The 19491-nt window shown below is 46.8% G+C and overlaps 1 protein-coding gene across 3 annotated transcripts; it reads right to left on the bottom strand.

Moving 5' to 3' along the window:
- Positions 1-1096: 1096 nt before the first annotated feature.
- nsd3 (nuclear receptor binding SET domain protein 3) lies at positions 1097-17262 on the bottom strand. 3 transcript variants are annotated; one of them, XM_030105738.1, is made up of 25 exons: positions 16712-17262; positions 14126-14988; positions 12477-12722; positions 12191-12353; positions 11940-12094; positions 11035-11679; positions 10798-10960; positions 10595-10695; positions 9834-9879; positions 9558-9688; positions 9300-9425; positions 9074-9200; positions 8790-8990; positions 7131-7310; positions 6446-6592; positions 4160-4316; positions 3538-3740; positions 3335-3447; positions 3101-3247; positions 2901-3023; positions 2340-2456; positions 2057-2198; positions 1870-1976; positions 1578-1782; positions 1097-1440 (listed from the first exon to the last, which is right to left on the bottom strand). In XM_030105738.1, the coding sequence occupies exons 2-25, from the start codon at positions 14942-14944 to the stop codon at positions 1169-1171; spliced, it is 4836 nt and encodes a 1611-aa protein (XP_029961598.1). In that variant the 5' UTR covers positions 14945-14988; positions 16712-17262; the 3' UTR covers positions 1097-1168. The 3 variants fall into 3 exon arrangements, with proteins under 3 accessions (XP_029961598.1, XP_029961601.1, XP_029961600.1); XM_030105741.1 differs by having other exon boundaries at positions 6446-6469; XM_030105740.1 differs by having other exon boundaries at positions 12477-12719.
- Positions 17263-19491: the final 2229 nt, after the last annotated feature.

Genomic DNA, 19491 nt, shown 5'->3' with positions numbered 1-19491 from the left:
TGAACTGCTCGGAGGAAATGTGAGAACTGAACTTCAGAAATGGAAACGGCGAGGACCTGTTGTGTCGTTTTAAAAAAAGCGCCTCTTCCTTCCAGGAACGATCAGAGAGGCGAGGCTTCGCCCCTTCTGATCTTTAAGTACTTTACAATATTGTGAGCCAATTATGTACACAATGGCAAGTGAGACTGGCAATATGAAAATCACAAGTACTTCTGTAATGTCAGACCATTACACTATATACCATTATATTTCACCTTAATAGGACTATTTTCACAAGGAGGTCAGCGTAATGTTCAACACCGAAACAAACAAACGAACATAATACACCACTCACCGAGATGAAGTGAGAGAATCTGTCTGTAAACATTAACAAACATAGATACTGTATATAATTATATTCATCTCTACCCATAAGTATATTAAAACCATGTTTAAGGAAGGTTGGAATGTAGTGTGGTCCTGAAAAAAATTGCACAAAAATCGCTCATTTCTCCTCCCCGCTGCACTTTTTTTTTTTTCTTTTAACAAGTTAGCCCGGTAAGCGGGATGACGCGTCACCTCGGGAGCGGCGGGGGGGGGAAAAAAAAAAAAAAAAAAAAAATAGAAAGAAAAGCTGGTTCGCCTCCATCGTAAAGCCATCCTGTGCGTGAGATGCCGGCGCCGGACTACAGCAGGTAAACACGGAGAGGAGCAGCAGTGCGGCGGAGGAGCTCAGCTTCACACCTCCTCCTCCTCCTCCTCCTCCTCACTCAGTGAGTTCTTCAAGTGTCGGTGATGTGACAACACTTCCACAGCTGGAAAAAAAAAAACAAACGGACAAAAAAAAAAAAAAACCCCAGAAAACAGAAACATTACAGATCGTGAGGGGGTCTGGGCCCTCCGATGGGTGCAGGCGAGCTGCAGAGTGTTACTAGTGGTGTTTTATGGCAAAAAAGCAGGGAAGATGGCGTGCAGTGACGCCTGGTCACCCCCGTCGCCCCGTTGTCATAAACGGCATCGAGGTTCAGTGTGTGTGTGTGTTTGTGTGTGTGTGTGTCGGGTCTGAATTGCCGCCATCGCACTGGTCAAAAAAAAAAAAAAAAAAAAAAAAAGCACTGTATTCCCTTTAGTGGAGCGCTGGGTCGGAGCGCGGCTCCGCGGGGAACGAGGTATCGGCGGCGCCGCGGTGTCACTTGGCGGCCGGGTGGTCCGGCCCCGCCTCCGGCTCCTCTTTGACCCTGGCCGGACTCGGGGCGCCTCGCCGCTGCTGGGTGGAGCTGGGGTTGGAGCCCAGGGGGTTGAGCGGGTTGTGGCTGGAGCAGCAGGGGCGGTCCTCCAGCGAGGAGGCGGTGAGCGCCCCCGCCTCGTGGTCCTGGCAGAACGAGCGCGGGCAGAAGTCGCACAGCGACGAGGCCGGCGAGCCGCACACACTGCAGTCGTGCCACGGACACTCCCAGCGTCCTGCGGAGGGCAAGAGGAGGAGGAGAGGTCAGAGAAGGTCGGCGTTCCTAACATCTACTGACTGCGCTTCATTCAGTAAGAATCAATCCGAAACGGATTCACACAGGAAGCGACATATGCGAGCGCAGTCTGTTTACCGTATGGCGGCTTGGTGAGGTTCAGACACAGCAGGTGATAGGCTTTAGGACAGTCCTTTCTGTCGCACATCACCAGCTCGCCTCCTTCTCCGCAGCGGAAACAGAAATACTCGTGGGTGTGTTTGCCTTCTGGTCGCAGCTTCCGCTTCTTGGGCTTCAGCTTGGCGTTCCTGGCCTTCTCCTCCTTCTCCATGACCACGGCACTCTGCCGGAGAGTTGAAATAGAGAACCGGTTTGAAACGGAGCTTTTAAAACGGTTTTATTCAGTGATGGTGATGCTAAAAGTCGTCACCGTTGGCTGCACCCCGAGGAATCCGGAGCAGTTGTCTGCCCCGCAGTGGCAGGACGATCTCCTGTTGCCCACGCAGTGCAGGTTGTAGTTGAACGTCAGCTCCGTGCCTGCAGGGACACAAAGTCCCGCGTCACACAGACCAATCCGGCTGAATGACACGTCTGTCCTCGCTGCTCGTCAAACTCACCAGACTCGATGTCGCAGAGGGTGAAGAGTCCGATGCGAACGTCTCCGTTTACCGTCCACTTCTGGGTTTCACAGTTTGGGCTGCAGCTGTGGTTCATGAACCGAGACGAGTTCCCCTTCGGACCCGCGTCGATCACTCGATCCTGTCGAGACACAATTCAGCATCGATCAGAGAAAACACGAGACTCTGATATCCAGTCTCCAAGTGTCGGCTCCCAGTAGTACATGAACACGCTGCTGCTGGATGCATCTAAACTGTTTCCATTCCCCGCGCCCATCGTTACCTTGGTGAGTGTGAGCATGTAGAAGTTGGTCACATGATTTTCATGGGCACGTTTGATTCGCTGTTGGCACTCCTCTGAGTCGATCACCTCTCCCACATACTCCGTCACAAAGTCACCCTATAGAAAAGGAAAACAAACTTATTTCGGGTTTCCACACAGAGACGCCGATTTAAAAATGACACTTTGGTCTCATGAAGGAGGAATGTGTATGGGATGGACTGAGCAAGGTCATGCTGACTTAAAGAGAGGCCATCCAGAGGAAGTCATGGTTAAAATACATGTTAAGTCAGTCCTCTCTTTCTGCATTGCACTCACAAATAAAGATCTAAAAACAAAATGAATAAATCCTGAAATGTTTAGTTCTTACTGATTTCCTACCAGAAAGTTAATCTCTGTGACTAAAGCCATCCTGATGATGAGAATCCATCCTGACAATTTTATGATTGGCAGCAAAATAACTCGTTAGCTGAGACAAGAGCCAGACGGTCACGATGGTCGATGCTCAGTTTAGATTAAATCAACATTCAAGCTGAAGGTGAAAACATGGAGTTCTGCACGCACCTTCCTGAGCGCCTGGTTTGTCCTGAGGCCCCAGCCCCGCCCGTCCGTCTTTATCACTTCAGTCTCTGCATACAGCCGCTTGGAGAAACACTGATTCTCACAGTTGTCTCCTGCAGGGCAAACCTACGAACACGAAGACAGGAAGTTAACGGCAGCCAAGATATCGACTTCGTTTAATTACACAAAGTGTGCGTCCAGACCTGCGGGTGGCACTCGTACTGCAGCATGCGGTTCAGACACTGGGAGTCGAGGCTGCAGGGATGCTCGTCTGTCGGTCTGCAGTTGCATCGTGGGATTTCTGACAAGTCGGCCACGTGCATCTGCACTTTCCCCACCGGTTTGTTGGACTGACGGGAAAAAAACGACGTCCACAGGATCAGTGAAACTAAACACGGTGACATGAAGGTCTCCCCCTTCAGTAATGACGACGGTACCTTGATGAATTTGTAGGGTGGAGGTTTGCGAGAGTTGCGTTCCTGCTCCAGAGCCTCCCTGCTCTCCCTCTGGGCCTTTAGCTCCTGAAACCGCCGCGCTGCTTCTTCCAAAGCTGAAACACCAAAACCCTCTCAGACACTCGGCTCTCCTACGATCACGACCACTACGAAATCACAAGCTGCCTGAGACGACGCGTTGTTACCTTTCTTGAAGGTTTTATTGATGTTGATCTGACCCGTGACAAAGTTCTTGTCGTTCTCCACGTACGGAAAGACGCGGCCTTGGTTGATCCAGTAGTAGTCGTGCGAGCCAAAGAAGAAGACGGGGAAGTCGCCGATGTCGTGCCGAAGGCTCTGAATGTTGGACGGCACCAGACGGGGGTTGCAGATCTCCGCTGGCCACCATCTGTGACGGAGAGCGAGGGAGACGCTGTTCAGCATGAGATACGAGACGCGTTTATAAATAAACAAAGTCTGAGGGAGATAAACTCAAGTACAGCTCCGCTTCTACATTTTCTTACTGAGAGAAATAATTAAAATTGAGGATTTGTTTGGCTGAAAACACACACATCTGAAGTCAGAATTCATTCATGCTCCCTGAACTGCGACTGTTCAGATCGACCTGATCAACCCACAGCGATGTTTTCTTTTTAATGCCACAGAAATCCTCCAGCACTGACTGTCTGAAGTCAAACGAAAAATTTCAGGCCTACAATGAGGCAACAACTTTATCATAATTCCCCAGATCTGTCATTAAATGAAACCATAGTTCAGACTGCATTAGGCCTAACCCCCTCCAGGCTGTGACCGATGCTCTCTGCCTACCTGTAGTTGCCCAGTTTGACCCAGACAATTTGTTTGTAGTGAGGTTTCTTTCCTGCCCTGCAATCACTGCAGGACCACGGCCCCTCCGGCATCTCCATCTCCAGACACTCCGGGTGGAAGGAAGCTGGGCATGAGTCGCAGCACAGCAACTTGCCTCCTACATTTGAATGGGTGTGTATGTGCATGTGTGTGTGTGTGTGTGTGTGTGTGTGTGTGTGTGTGTGTGTGTGTGTGTGTGTGTGTGTGTGTGTGTGTGTGTGTGTGTGTGTGTGTGCGTGCATTGTGGGAGGTGGGTTTGCAAAAAGAGGAGGAGTGTATTATTAGGCGATGCACATTAACCCCTGGACAAACTCTGAATCTTCTTTGCAGACAAGCCTACAGGAGATAAAAAAATACTGCAAGACTCTATAAAGAATGAATTTTGTTTAATGGGAGACAAACAGTGGCTTTAAGGGAAAATGTTGGTATAAAAAGCTATAAAAAAATTGCATATGCTGAGTGATAAAACTAAAGCCAGAAGCTTTAAGTCCCCAGTGATGGAGGACCCCTGCAAAGGGGGTTTATAAGATGATTATTTTTATTTCTTTTCTTTTCTTTAGCAGTAACAGCATGTCTGGCAATCAGATTCAGAGCACTGTACCAAGATCAGTCTGTGGGAAAACACATGCGGCAGCACCAGAATCAAATCAGCCAGCGAGTTTAATGTGGGTTATACTCGTAGAACAAATTATTGGCAAAAAAAGCAGGCATGCAGTCCTGCAGGTAAAGCGAACTTGTCCCCGTCACACATATCACGTCCTGCGCAGACCAGCTTGCATGGAATCGTTCACGCACCCCAATATCCCAAATTGGTTTTTTTTTTTTTTTTTTTTTTGTTTCCATCAAATATTGCCAACTCGCAATGAATTTAGTCTTTTTGTTGACTCAAATCAAATTGAGATTGGGACTATAATTCCATCCAAGGCAGGTCAAAGCTTGAGAAAATGGGGCGGGGAGGGGGGGCAAAAATATATCACCTGAGAATCTCAGTAAAAAAAACAAAAAAAAACAAAAAACAAAACTTGCTTGCAGTCAGCATAAAAGAGGTGAGGCTGGAGAAGGCCTTTCAAATAATATAACAAACAAACAAACAAAACAAGCCCAGAGTGCTGAAGCAGAGAAGCAGGGCACCTCCAGCAGCGAGAAGCTCCACAGACACACCCTCCACTAACCAGAGCGTCCTGCGTCAGGACGTCACACAGAGGCACTGCAGCTCTCAGCACAGACTAGTTTCCCAGCACCCAGAGAGTTCTGCGTCGAATTTGGGAGCTAAACTGGTTGCGCGTGCACAACCGACCTCGGAAAGGGCCTCGTGCAAGAACCACGGAGAAAAACAAGTTTGTGTTTTCCATTCAGGAAGCTCTATTTTATCTGGTCTTACAACAACTGGGTTTGCTGATATTTGATAAAGACATCTGACTCACACAGATCAAGCTCTGGAAATTGGTTAATCTAATCAACATGATCACAATGATGACTCGAGAGCCAGTTATATTAATCGGGCTAAAAGAAGAAAAGCTTTTAATTCTTTGGGAGAAATTTAAACACGTCAAACAGACAGCAAGTGTAGTGAATGATTCTGTTTCTTCCAGATTATTCATGCAGTCTCAGTCTGTTCACACTTGTCAGCTTTAGCCTGGATAAAATCAAATGTGGGAAGTGATGCTCTTTGGAAGGGTTGATCTATGACGTTTGCAACTGCAGCATTTCTACTGCTGTTTGTTTGTTGTTTATTTAATATATCTCTCTTTCAGTTGGCTGGTAGTAAAGCATACCACCACAATGAGTACAAACATATTCATTAAAAATTTACCAGAGAACAGTGGAAAAACTGTACAACGTGTTCCTGCCTTTATGAGTTCAGTAGAATCCATCAATTCAAAATCAGTAAAATCTATGCAGGTCCACCTGCAACATGCCAAATTAGCTGTTAAAAAAAAAAAAGCATCTAGTTAATTTGTTCAAACTGACTTCAGTATAACGGAGATTTTGAAGGAAGGAAGAGAGAAATGTTCTTGCATGAGGCCCGCAGTCGACGGTTAATGTGTTAGGGAACTTGGCTGAAGTTAACTTTGCGCCGCTCTGCATTAAAATTAACTGCATGTTCGATCAGTTAATTGAGTTTGCACCTCGAGGCTTTGAAATGAAAGATGCTTACAAACAGGGAAACTAAATCAGGATGGGAGCAGGCACAGCACAAACACAGACCGGTGGGACAAAGGAGAAAGAGAAAAACTGTTCAGTTACCTTTCCCAACATTCTTTTTGGTAGCTGACGAAGGAGAGGGAATCATAGGTAATTTCAACTCAGCACGATTTGACTCAGTCAGAAGGTAGTGGGACTTATAGGCATATGAACTTAATATGATGTCAGTAAGGTCCTGCACTAACAGCCCTACACAAGACACACAGGAAGAGACGGGGGTGAGCCGCAGTCAAACTCGAAAAAATTACCCAAAAATGTACAAAAAGAGAAAGAACAAACACACACGCATACACGCACGCACGCACACACACACACACACACACACACACACACACACGGTCTCTCTCTCACACACACACACACACACACACAAAAAAAGAAACAAGCAAAACAAAACGTGTCCTGACAAAGAGGCCAAACAGTGCACTCGACTTATTGACCTAAACTGGCTCAGAAGTGTTTCAAGTGGAGTGCAATGTAACGGCCTGCATCATTCAGAGTGTTAGTACTGTGATGGAGAAACATACATTACATGTACCTGCGCTAGTAATCATGAGTAACAACACCATACATGGAACATGTATTATTAAACACACCTAAAACACAGTGTTTCACTCGGGAGACGTTACTACAGCTTCATCGGACGGCGGAGTCCGACTAAAGAGCGGCCGGAATCAGCCGGCTGAATGTGCTGTCGGGGAGGAAGACGGTCAGCGTGAGAGCTCACCTCTGGCACACAGGAAGCACCATCCCACGTTGACCGGGGAGGAGAGCAGGCCGTTCTTCTTGCCGCTGCCGTGGTTGCTGCAGATCATGATGTGGTGGGTGAGGACCACGCTGCCGGCCGCCACGCAGCTGTCGCCCGTGTGGTACGCCAGCGGGCAGCGGATGCACCGGATCAGGCGACCTGGAGGGGAGGGGAGGGAGGCGGGGGAGAAGAGCGAGTTTTATCCAAAGATGTAAACTTTATCAAAAGGTGCAAAGCTTGTCGTCACGTGAAAAGTACAGACGAGGCCCAGTGTGAATCACAGCGACGACAGTCGTTCATCTACAAACCGCTCAGAGTTACACCAGACAGTACTGTTCTTGATATGTAAGGTTTTTGTTGACTAGTTTGCTTTTTCAACGTTTTTGTTTATTAGCTTTTTCTTCAAAAACTAACTGATATGTAAGGCTGGATGAAATACTGAGAGACCCCATCAAATCTGAGCTGCACAGAGATCCTGGAGGACAGAGATGTTTATTGGAGTTGAAAGGAGAAAAGTTCAGTCCAACAAGTAACTTTGAGAGGCCACAACTTCAAATTTCAACAAAAACATGACATTTTTTTTCAAGCTAAATGTGGGGATTTTATTTTTTTCATCCAGCTCTTTATATTTTGCTTTCTTTGTAACCGCTCGCTTTATATGCAATCAGAATGGACAGTTTGAGTTAAGGATTTAACAAATGAGACTTGGAAGCATACGTCAATATCCTATTGTAAAGCTTCTCTTTGTCCTTTAGCCACGCTTTATTGATTCCCCTGGAGAAACGACTTCTCTGCATTTATCCCGTCCTATTCATAGTTAACCATAATAAACATTCTAAGAGCAGTGGGCTCCCGCAGTCCAGCACCCAGTGAGTGGTTGGAGGTCAAAGGTCCTGCTCTGGGACCAACAGTGGTGTCCTGTCAGCAGTGGGATTCAAACCTGCAAACCTTGAGCTGCTCCTATAGTGGAAAAGATTACTGCGTAAAAATGACCCCCTAATTTGAAGCCGCAAAAACAGCATCTGTTTAATTGTAGGATATCTAAATAAGGGTAAAAACGTCTCTTTTCTGTCCAGGTTGGGATGTTTCCAGAGGGATGATGGTCATTTCCAGGAACACGGCCATCACTCCAACTCTAAATCAAGCAGTGCTTTAAGTTTCAGGCGTTAAACTGGACAGAGAGCTGAGACTGTTAAATAAAAGGTAACAAAATGTGTGTAGCAACTTTTTGTTAGTTCTCTTACTTTCCCTGCAGATAGCTTGTATCATTTCCTACATCAGTTATGTAAAGTATCGAGGCTTTGACTGTTCCACTCCTAGTAAGAAGACTTCATTTCGGTTGTTGTGAGACAATAAACTATAAAGCCAGCATTTAAAATCCAGGGGTGGAAGCAGCTAATTACCCATTACTATAACTAAGTCCCATTTTAGAACGCTTAACTACTACTTAATACTCAAGTAACCTTTACACCATAACATCGTAAGACGCCTCTGATGTTCAAACATTTGATCTTCGGTCTTGTACAAGTTTATTCTATAAACGATGAAAATTCATGTTTCATATTTACATTTATTGCCACTGCAGACGTAAACTGGAACCTCAGTGATGCTGAAAGACACAGCAGAGGCTTTCTGTACCTTTACTGGCCCGCTGCAGGTCTCGCTCCATGCAGCAGGTTGAGCAGCTGTGCTGGGGGCAGCTGAACCCTCCGCCCGGGCTGCTGGTGGTGCCGGGCAGCTTGCGGACGCAGTCCTCGTGGTAGTAGCAGCCGCACCCGGACGCAGAGCAGCGGGTCACCTCCCGGCTGGCTGTTTTACAGCTGAAACAGGGATGGCTTCCTGGAAAAGGAAAGAGCGGGAGTCTAATGCAGTGGAGATCCATACCGGACAGACGTGACCGTGACGCCGCCGCCGCCGCTCACCGTTTCTACATTCCGCGCAGGTGAATCTGCCTTCAGGTGGGGACGACAGGCCCAGACAGTCCAGATGAAACTGTCTGTTGCAGTCACCTTCACACACCACCAGCCCCTCGCCATACACCTCACAGATCTACACAGAAGCGAGGAGAGAGGAGGACGGAACGTCACTTCACTGGGAATCACCTCACGCGCAAATCAAAAACGGAGTAAAGACGGCTGGCGAGCTCACCTGGCACACCGTGTCTCTTTTGCCGGTGCTGCTGTCCTGACGGGACAAGCCGGAGTCGACGGACTGAGTGTCGGACGCGTCTGCATCTGCCGCCGCCGGGCTGTCCAGGCTCTTCCCAAATAAACCCTGCGGCAGAGAGAACACAAGTGTGAACAGCTGTAACTGAACAACACTTAATGATTACCGCACGCCGTGACCAGTGGTGCTTTGCTTCGTGCAGCTTCCAGCATGGTTTTTTTTCTCATATTCGACGCCTACCTGTGGGTCGTTGAGGCCCCTGGAGTCAGAATCGGAGGTGTCTCTGTACTGCGATGAAGCCATCTCAACATCTGTTGATGCTCTGCTTCGCTTCTTCAGGGGTTTGCAGGCATCCGAGATCTCGCTCGCTCCTACGGGATCACATGGGAGGACGAAAGAAAAAAAAAAGGAAGAAAGAAAAACAAACCAAATAAACATCGACTTTCATCCGTAGCGCAATAAACAAGCGCACACTGAAGACGCGCTTAAACCCAGCACGCGGGAAGAATCCGCTACCTTTCTGTGAACCCGTCCTGAGCGTGGTCTCTGGCGCCATCTCAGCCTGTGAGGAGATAAAAGATGAAAGTTTATTTTGATGTGGTGATTATTTTGATCTGGGTGAGAGCATGCTCCATAAACAGAAGACACACCCCTTCATTCAGCATGACATTACCTCCATTCAGACACGCTCCCATTCCCTTCTTTCCCTCTACATGTTAACTACACATGTAATTCCACCATTTGTTGGACTGAAGATATAAAGAGAAGTAAAACTGCTGCCTTAGCAGTGATTGAGCTTTAAATATCCTCTCTGCCATCAAAACAATTCTAAGCAGCCTGATGAGCCATCGAAGCAATGAAGATGTAACCAAAGCTGTTGACTCATACTCAACCCTTTATTGTAGCTCATATTTTTCCACAACGTCCTTCATGAATGTAGAAGACAAATGAGCACAAGTTCCAGGAGAAACAGGGGGACAGATGCTGCCATTGTATTCAACATTAAATACTTTATTTCCATATCAACATGATGTTTTATATAAGGTCACTTCAAGACAGAAGAAGACAAATGAAAGTGGAAAAAAAGTCACTCATGGAGCACATAGTACAATAAATAATAAAACACATGAAATCACACTTATACAATAATAATGATTTCATACAACAAATGAGGAAAAAAAGAAAAAAACAAAAAAGAAACACCACACATAAACACATTCTTTTCAGTGCGGTCCTTGTTTTTTTTAAGCAGCAGGTTAGCTGAAGAGGATGGATACCTGTTCCTTTTTGGTTTTCTTCTTGGGGACAGGATCGTTGCCTCTCTCAGACTCAGACCTGCTCCTGACTGACCGCCGCTGCAGCTTCCTCTCCTGAGAACCTGTCGACGCAGGAACAGCCAAGTGAACCTTCCCCGTCTCACCCGGTGTCACAGAGGTCAGGCTTTCAGCTGAACGCTGTGTGTCTGTGTTGCGTTGTGAACCTTGTCGACTGCTGTGGTGTGACCCGGGAGAAGAGGTCTGCTGAGCGCCTCCCTCCTCGCTCCTCCGGCTGGCGGGCGAGCCTCTCCTCTCCTCCCCCTCGTCCTCGCCGTCGTCCCCGTCCTCCTCCTCCTCTGGGCTGGGCTCAGGTTTTGCTCTGCTGTCCTGCTGAAAGCCACATTTAGTTAAAGCCTCTTCAGATAAACCCGCCGTTTTAACGTCTCTTCTCTGACACTGACCTCCGGTGAGCAGTACCCCAGGTCGGGCTGCCGCGCCTCCCTCTCCACCCGCTCCTCCTTCTCCTCCTCTTCCTCCTCCTCCTTATCCGTCTTGGGAGATGCGGCGGCTTTCTTCTGCAGGAGGGGCCAGTCGCACTTTGTGATCTCCACGTTCAGCCTCTTCATGGTGATGGAGAGCGGCAGCAGCTTTCTGGCGGCGGCCGTCTTCCAGGCTCGGACCGGGGGAGGGGAGTCCTGCCTCTCCCGGGTTTCGCCGCAGCCCGAGTTCTGCTTTGGCGAGCTGCTCCTGCGTTGGTCCCTCCTCTGGTTCTTCTCTTCCTGCGAGGCCTGCGAGTTGGCGCCGTCCTCCGCGTTGGAGACGCTGCACTGCCTCCGGGGCAGCAGTCTGCGCGGCGGCAGCTCCCTGTCGGGCGACTTCACGCCACCGTCCTCCTTCTTGCTGATGGAGCCGCTCGATCGCCGGTTGCGTTTCTCGGGTCTGATGTTGGGTTTTTTGCAGGGCGGGGCTTCGTTTGGGTCCGGGTCCACGTAGATGAAGGTGTAGTTATCGATCCGCTCCTGTCGAGTCATGACAAAGGCGTCCTCGGCGTGGCCCACCCCCACCTCCCACTGGGAGCGCTCGCGCTGAGGGATCGGCTTCAGGAGCTGGAGAAAGAAAAAGCATGAAAACTTTTCATTTACTAATTAATACATTTTATTACTAGAATCATTGATATTTTTATGTGCAGACTGTAAATGGTTAAGCACAATTCTTTAACAGTCCTACATTTAAAGCTTGACCTTTCCAGATGTTCATGTTATTGAATTTTAACTCTGCATTTAATTCCTCTTCCTCTGAAAATCTTCTCGCGTCTTTCCTTCTGGGAAAAAAAGTCTGACAGAGTCTTTGATACACTTGTACGTACTTTGTGCCTTTCTACAGGGTTGGAGGTTTTGCGAAGCGTCTCGGCCTGCAGCTCCTCAAACTGCTGCTTGCCCTGGTACACCACTATCCTCTTCTCGTGGATCCAAGCTCGCTCCGCGACGCTGCCGAAGAACTGGACGTGGTACTCTCTGTGACCTGCACAGCCGCGCACATCAGAACGGTGCATCCACATTCAGATCTGTTCATTTGTGAAAGACAGCACGATGACTTCAAGGGTGTCTCGAAGGCTACCTCTGGTGTTGATGCGAGTGTGGACCTTCATCTGTGGGTCGGAGGAGACCATGCAGGGCCACCAGGGGTACGTTCCCACCTTAGACCACACCAAGTCGCCTATTACAAACTCCTTACAGAAACCGGTCTCTTGGATCACGGAGGGATGGTGGACCTTCGGGACCTGAACACAAATGCAAACAGGTGACTTCAGAGTCCGTGCAATTACAAGTGCTTCCTACAATCTGCAGTGATCTGCGTGCGCAGAATTCAAACGGCGTTGGAGAGGGAACAACGGCGCTCTTGCCTTCGGCGTTTTTGGTTCAGTTTTGATAACGGTCTTCTGAGGCTTCTCCGTCTGGGCTGGTGGTGTCTCTCTCGGCTGGGCCTGGACGTGGGTGTCCTCTGTCTGGCCTGTGGTACCTGTCTGCTCTTGGCTCGGCTCCAAACTCTGTTCCTGGACCTGCAGCAGCCTCGCGCTCTTTTTCCTCTTCTCCTTCTTCCTCTCATGTCTGCGCTGCATCTGAGCGGCCTCGTTCTTCTGAGACTCCTTCTGAAGATGAGAGAGTAGAAAAAGGAAAACAGCAGTGATGAGATATCAGCTTTTTTTTCGGTTGTTTTTTTTTTTTTTTTTTTTTTACTATATAAATGCGAGTCAGAAATGGATCTCTGTCTGCTGAAATCAAAACCGCCTCAGATCTGCACATCTTAAGTGCTGCTGAGAGGATGATTAAAAGAAAACTAAGACATGTGCACTGTAACAACTCCATATGAATTCTAATGGGACTGAATAGACCGCTGGTTAGGATGTGAGGTTATTGTTCTGCGCTGTACTGAGCTGAAACATGCACTACTTGTAAATAAAACTATAAATAAATAACCTTCAATTGTTTTTGCATTTCATTTTCCCCCCTTTTTCAGAAACTTCCGAATGCAGAACTGTTGTTGTTGTCTGCTTTCCATGATGCTATAACAGATACTATAAAAGTATTTGTGTACCATCTAAACAAAGATAACATCTTAAACTCCTGAAACTTGCAATGTCTAAATTTTGTAATTTTCTGAAAGTGCCCGAGTTAAATACTCAACATTTTTCAAACTACACATTAACCTTAAGTTAAGAAAACTGTTGTAAGTTCATTAAATCTAAAAAAAGGTGCTGATATTGACTTATTTCACAGGGTTCATCTGTGAATACAAAGTGCTATAAATAGACTCATGAACTACGCTGCAGCGTTATCTAATCTTCATCAGGTCAGACCAGGTCAGGCTTTTCCCCCTCCTTTCTTCTATTGATTGAAACGTAGAAGCACAAATGACCTACAATAACATCACAGACCGTTTCATTGACTTGCAGATATGAATAACAACATGTAAATACAGAATATAGGGCTTAAACAAAAAGATACGTCAACGAAAACTGCTAAAGTAATTGATTTGTTCCTTGGAGATTGTATGAAGAAATTCCCACATTATGTTTCTGTGCTTTCAGTTGCACATTTTTCATTTACTATTTATTCAGGCGACATAAGAAACCATAAAAACCTGTATATCTACATAAATTTACAACAAAATGAGGAAGGTCAACATCTAATATGCTTATTTTTGCCTAAAAGGTGCAACAATAGACAGTGGCAAAAGTTCAAAGAAAAGCAAAGACACCGATGTTTTACAGAAATTCTTCTGTGGTCATTGTGGTTATCTAGTATTCAACTTTTTCAAGATTCGCCACTACAAAATCCCCTCTGGTCCACCTAGTTATTTATAAATGTAACCATGAATGCTATCGCCAAAGTTTTTTTTTTTTATAAAAAGTGTAAAAATGACAAATTTCAAGGACATGACAGCGCTGGATACTCAACTGTGTGTCAGGCTCCTATTGAAGCAGCACATTACGAGGGTCTAACCAGACCACGTCAGCGGTGGCGGTGTTGGCGAGCTGCTGGTCATCCTTACCTGCAGTTCCTGCAGCAGGTCTCCACACAGCGCAGACTCAAACAGCGGCTTCCCGTTATGATACGTCTTGATGATCTTCAGCTTGATCTCTGGAGAGCTGGTTTTCTTCAGCACCCCAGGGCTGACGTTGGACGGGGCGTGCGAGGGTTGAGACGACGGGGTGCTGTCCACGAGGGAGGGGGGCGGACTGGAGGACGGCAGATGTAGCGGCGGCGGCGGGGGGAGATTGTGGGTCATGATGTGAGGCGTCTGAGGGAGGTGGTGCTGCTGGGGGGGCAGCGGCTGTGGAGGGGGCGTCTGCGGGAGCGAGTGGGTCTGTAAGTGAGGTGGGTTGGAGTGGAAGTGGTGCGCGTGGTGGTGGTGGTGATGGGGGTGATGGGGGTGATGATGGAGGTGCGGGTGATGCGTGGGGAGGGGGGGCGACACGGGCGAGAGGGGTCTCTCCTGGAGACCGGGGCCTCTCAGGACCGTGCCCTCCCCCGGCATGAGGCCGTGGTCGCTGTAGCTCCGTATGGCCCCGTATCCGTTGGCAGAGCCGTTGGGGAACTGCGAGTACAAAGAGAACTTGGCCTGTGGCTCGTATATCCCCAAACCCGGCGGGTAGCCGTTGGGGACCTGCGGCATGTCCTCCGAGCCCGACGGCGGGTAAGAAAACTCTGCGTCCAGAGCAGCATCGTAGGAGGGACCACCATCCTCACCCGGGTCACTGCCGGTGTCGCAGGTGCCTTCCTGTCTGATGTTGGCTGAGTCAATGAGCTGAGGGGGTTGCTGAATTGTATTTCCCATGATCCCTTGCATGAAAGAGAAGGAGAAATCCATTGTTGGGCTCCTGCATCCTTAACTGTCTTTTTCTTTGACTGGACCTGTCGACAGAGACGTGCAATTAAAGGAGATGTAGGAGAACACTAATTAGAAAATCAATCAGGATCTGAGCATTAATCCTTTACAAACCCAGAGGACACGAGTTCACATGAAGCAACATTTTAACATGACAGTCTGCCACTGCCCGTGCATTGTGTTTGCATTTCTGTATGTTTCTGCATCTTTATAAAGTAAAACCCAGAGATTCAGAGACCTGCCACCATTTCTACTGTTGGACATAATCCAGCCTGTAGGTGTGCTGCTTTTCAGGAATTTCGCTTAAGTTTAAAACATAAGCCACATAACCTGAAAGTTTACATTTTTACTATTTGTTCGAGCACAGATGACATGCAAACACACTGCACCGCTCCCATTTGACCTCAGCTATGACACATTAGTTATCTGAAACATTTGTAATAACTGCATCAGAAACAGTCTGCATTCAAATGACCTCATTAAATGCAAGTCAAATGCATAACCTGCTGTTGACCAATACATTGGCTTATTGGGATCCGAGTTCGAACAGAACTCTGCTAATGTGGATTCAGCATGTTATTTTTTTTACCCTCTACAGATCAACTTATTACTGGCATCACTTAATAGGTTTGCACAACAAAATATATTTTTTTTACGTATTGATGTGTTGACACCTGGTAGTCAGGTACAAGCTGACAGTGAGGGAACTTGTGAGATCAGAAACAGCCAAAACAGTCACAATCTGGATACTAACGGCTAAATTCCTGGAAACCCAGACTCAAGACTGAGTGGTGTTTGTCCTGTTGGACTCAACTATGCGTGTGTTGCCTCTTTTCCACAGTCTATGGATCATTTGGTGCTTGATTCTTGATCATTACAAACACATGGTGCTGGCCTACTACCACAAACAAAACAAAGAGCAGCTACCGGTGGCTGCTTTGCCCTCTTGCACTTGCACCGTGTTTGATGGTAATCTGTTCATTATAAAAGTGTGTTTTTAATCAGAATAATCCGGGGCTCGTGGTGTGATTGGAGAGCAGGCTCGTGCTGCCCCTGCGCTGGGAAAAGGTGAATAACGGTGATGTAAACATCCATAAGGAGTCAAGCTGCGGTCACACGCTACCTGTACCGACTCGGAGTGTGGCTGTGGGGCAATAATGTGGCCTAGTGGGTATTAACGCCAGCCCAAAGCTGAGGCTTTACCCAGAAAAAGAAAAAAAAAACATGTTTCACTGGATGATCTTACAGCTTCCTGCGATGTTAGCATGAAGCTACCTGGCATCAAAGGGGGTCGTAATTTAGAGATGCGAACCGCTTAAAGGGACATTAAAAACACACACAGGGCAAGGAGGCAATAGTTTGTCTTTCGATAGACACAGCCGCGTCTTTCCAGTTTGTCTTTATCTGTGAACGGACAGCACACATGGAGCTGGATGAAAAGGGGAAGCTAATGTTGGCTAGGCTAACACTCCGCTGCCAATATGGCTGCCTGTGCCCCTTTAAATCAAATTGTCTGCCGTGATTAAACCTCCGTCTCCGGCGGCTTGCGGGGGAAAATGTGCCCGAAAAGCGAGCTTTAACACGAGCCGTGTACACGGAGAGGGGCCGATAACAACATGCAGAAACGGCAAACGTCGCCTCTAAGGAGGAGGAGGAGGAGGAGGGGGAGATGAGGAGGAGAGGAGCAAAGGAGCAGCACAGATTTTAAGTCGAAAAGATGCAGGCGATTATTAAAAAAAATGTCAATACCTTCAGCGTGTCCCATTCTAAACACATACACCAGGCAGCAGCGTGTCCTCGTTTAATCTAAAAGGGTAGGAAAATAAAATCAAAAAAATAAAAAAAAATAATCCTGTAATATTGAAAAAGCCCAGGCCTTTCCTTTTCGTTTTAACGCAATTCTTCACAGAGAGGAGGAGGGGGTGTTACGCTATCTGCTCGCTACCCAATCCCAAAGCTTGGCTCTTCGTCAATGTAGGGGACCTGAGCATTTTAGTCCGAAAAGGGAAAGAAAAAAAAAAGCGAGCCGGAGACAGACACGTCCAACTCGCGCCTCCGTTCCCTCCTCTCCTTCTTCTCGTGGCTGATAATAATCTCTGGCTCCCTCTTTCTCCGCTTTAACAAAAGCGCTGCTCCGGTGATGAGCTCCGCTCGGTCTCTCCAGCTCAGCGCCAAAGCACACAGATGCGGGCTGCTGCGGGGTCAGCAGAGGCACTCCGGGATGTGTAGTTCACTTCTCAGGGCGCATACTTCCACAAGGAGGGAGGAAGCAGAAGAAACGAGGAGGAAGAGAGGGGGCATTAAACGCGGCAGCAAGCATCAAAAGTCACGCCTACACTGTGAAAGTGAAAGAGGAAACTCATCATGTTCTTCATCCCGGCGCCATTAAAAAAAAAAAAAAAAACTATTTAAAATCTGGAAGTATACACTAATGTGTTTCCAACTAAGAGATGTAGTTATATTAAATAAGTGTTTGGATTTTTATGCGTGAACACAACGCCATACAGAGGCTGTAGTTACGTTTGCACCACGGTTTCTGATTGGCCTTTAAACGCCTCCTCGCCTGATCTGCAGCCGAGAGGAGGCGAAAATGGAAGAGGTATCACTCTGATGCTGTTTCTGCAGGTAGTGGTCCACATTTAGGATTGAGTTCACCGTTTGCACACCAGCTGCATTACTGTGTAGTATGTAAGCATGCCTTTCTTTCTGTTATAGCGCACTTCGGGATAGCAAACCAATAATGTGTAGAATAGACTGAAAGCTGGACCAGTGTGGGGATGCACTGTGGTGCAGTGTTTTGCATTCTTACCTTCCAATGTAGGCCTGGGCAACATAAGGCCCGGGGGCCATACGTGGCCCATTGGATGCACTTGGCTGGTCCTCGGCGTGCCACTGGAAAATTCTACATCAAATGAAAGTTAGTGTACATGATGCATGTAGTCCTTTATATTAAATTCAAATAGTCAATATTTCCCCCTTACATTATTGACCACTGATGCTTCACATGGTATCTCACCTTAGTTCCCAGAACAATCATTTTCTCATAAAATTGGTGGTTTATTGAAACGTTTTATACTTGTTTACTGAATTCCAAAATACTGTTACCCATCCCTGCTACAGAGTAAATTCTGGGTTCCAGTCTGAACTGTGTAGACCTATATGGAGCCTACATTGTTTTTCTCCATCCAGGTACAAAGTTTAAAAATGTACATTTGTGAAAATGTATGACTGAATTGTCATTCGGTGAATATGAAGTTACGTTGCTCTCTGTCTTTCTGTGTTTGTCTTGATGGACTGGTGACCTGTCTAGGGTGTAACCTGCTCTCACCTATAATCAGCTGGAATCGACTCCAGCTCTCTGCAACCCATGGATTTCTTCTGGGTACTCCAGTTTCCTCCAACAGTCAACAATTAACTTCAAGAACTGACTTTTTTTTTTTAGTCTAAGAGTATAAATGGAAGTGCAAAGGACTGTCTATCTCTGCATTTACTCTGAAATGGACTGAGGATCTGTCAGGTTTACACCCTGCTTTCACCCGCAGTCTCCAGCGATCAGCTCAAGTCTTATAAAACATTTGTGAAGGGATAGCTCAGGGAGTAATCAAGAATTTAGTAAATTCTTTCAGTTCTAAGTTACCTTCATCCATCCTGCTGGGTTGCAGGTGCCTGGATCCAATAGAACAAACAGAGGCATGCTGTCATATTGTCATGCCTCTGCTATGTTCAGGATCATCGATTACCTCAAAATGTTGTTTTTTGTTGAATTTTGAGGGGTGAAGAGAAAAACTGCTCAAACACGCCCACGAGGAATAACAGGTGAACTCCACAGAGAACAGACGTCTAGCCTGGCACTGACTCGGGTGTAATGTTTCTGTGTCTCACCACTGCTCTAATGGCCCACTGAGCTACCTGCTTTCATAAAATCCTCATTTTATTTGTCACAATTCAACAATCTACTGTTTAACTCCTCTAAATTTTATAATGAGAGAATACAGTATAGTAATAAATAATATAATGCAAAGTAATACTTCTCTTGTATTTGTAGCATAAGGTTTTATATGGTCCAGAAGAACAATATTAATCGTCTGAATATGGAAGTGAAATGGAGAGTTTGAAGCATCTTGTTTGAATATTGTGTCTAAATATTCAGCTTTGCCTGAGTGGTTGTTGTGCATATCCATCTGTGTGAAAATCTGGATGCCATGATCAGGATACATATACTATACAGTCATGGAACTAAATAGACTGAATTTCTGTTCTTTTTTTAATGATTAAGTACTTATTGATGGTGCAACAACTGATTTCCGTTAATAGAGCTGACTGCAGGCTACATCCTGCCTGGACGGATTCACTGGAAAACACATTCACACCGAGAGGCGGAGACACCAAAATAGCCTTGAATGCTTGATTTATTCAGACTGTGAAAGTAGTTGGATAATGGAGATTAATTAAAACCATTCTTCCGTGCAAAAACACTAAACAGTAGTTTATATTTCAGGAAAATGTTCTGAATTATTATTGTAATCCGA

The sequence above is a fragment of the Salarias fasciatus genome, chromosome 12 (genome assembly GCF_902148845.1).
Source record: "Salarias fasciatus chromosome 12, fSalaFa1.1, whole genome shotgun sequence".
NCBI lineage: Eukaryota > Metazoa > Chordata > Actinopteri > Blenniiformes > Blenniidae > Salarias > Salarias fasciatus.
Note: the sequence above shows the minus strand (reverse complement) of the source record. Positions and strands in the feature narration are given on the sequence as shown.

Excerpts from the sequence above, each read along its gene's own strand:
- nsd3 (XM_030105738.1), bottom strand. The coding sequence starts at position 14,944 with ATGGATTTCTCCTTCTCTTTCATGCAAGGGATCATGGGAAATACAATT. Across the intron at positions 3,741-4,159 it reads GTCAAACTGGGCAACTACAG|ATGGTGGCCAGCGGAGATCT; the intron begins GTAGGCAGAGAG and ends TCTCCGTCACAG. Across the intron at positions 1,783-1,869 it reads TCCTCGGGGTGCAGCCAACG|AGTGCCGTGGTCATGGAGAA; the intron begins GTGACGACTTTT and ends ACTCTCCGGCAG.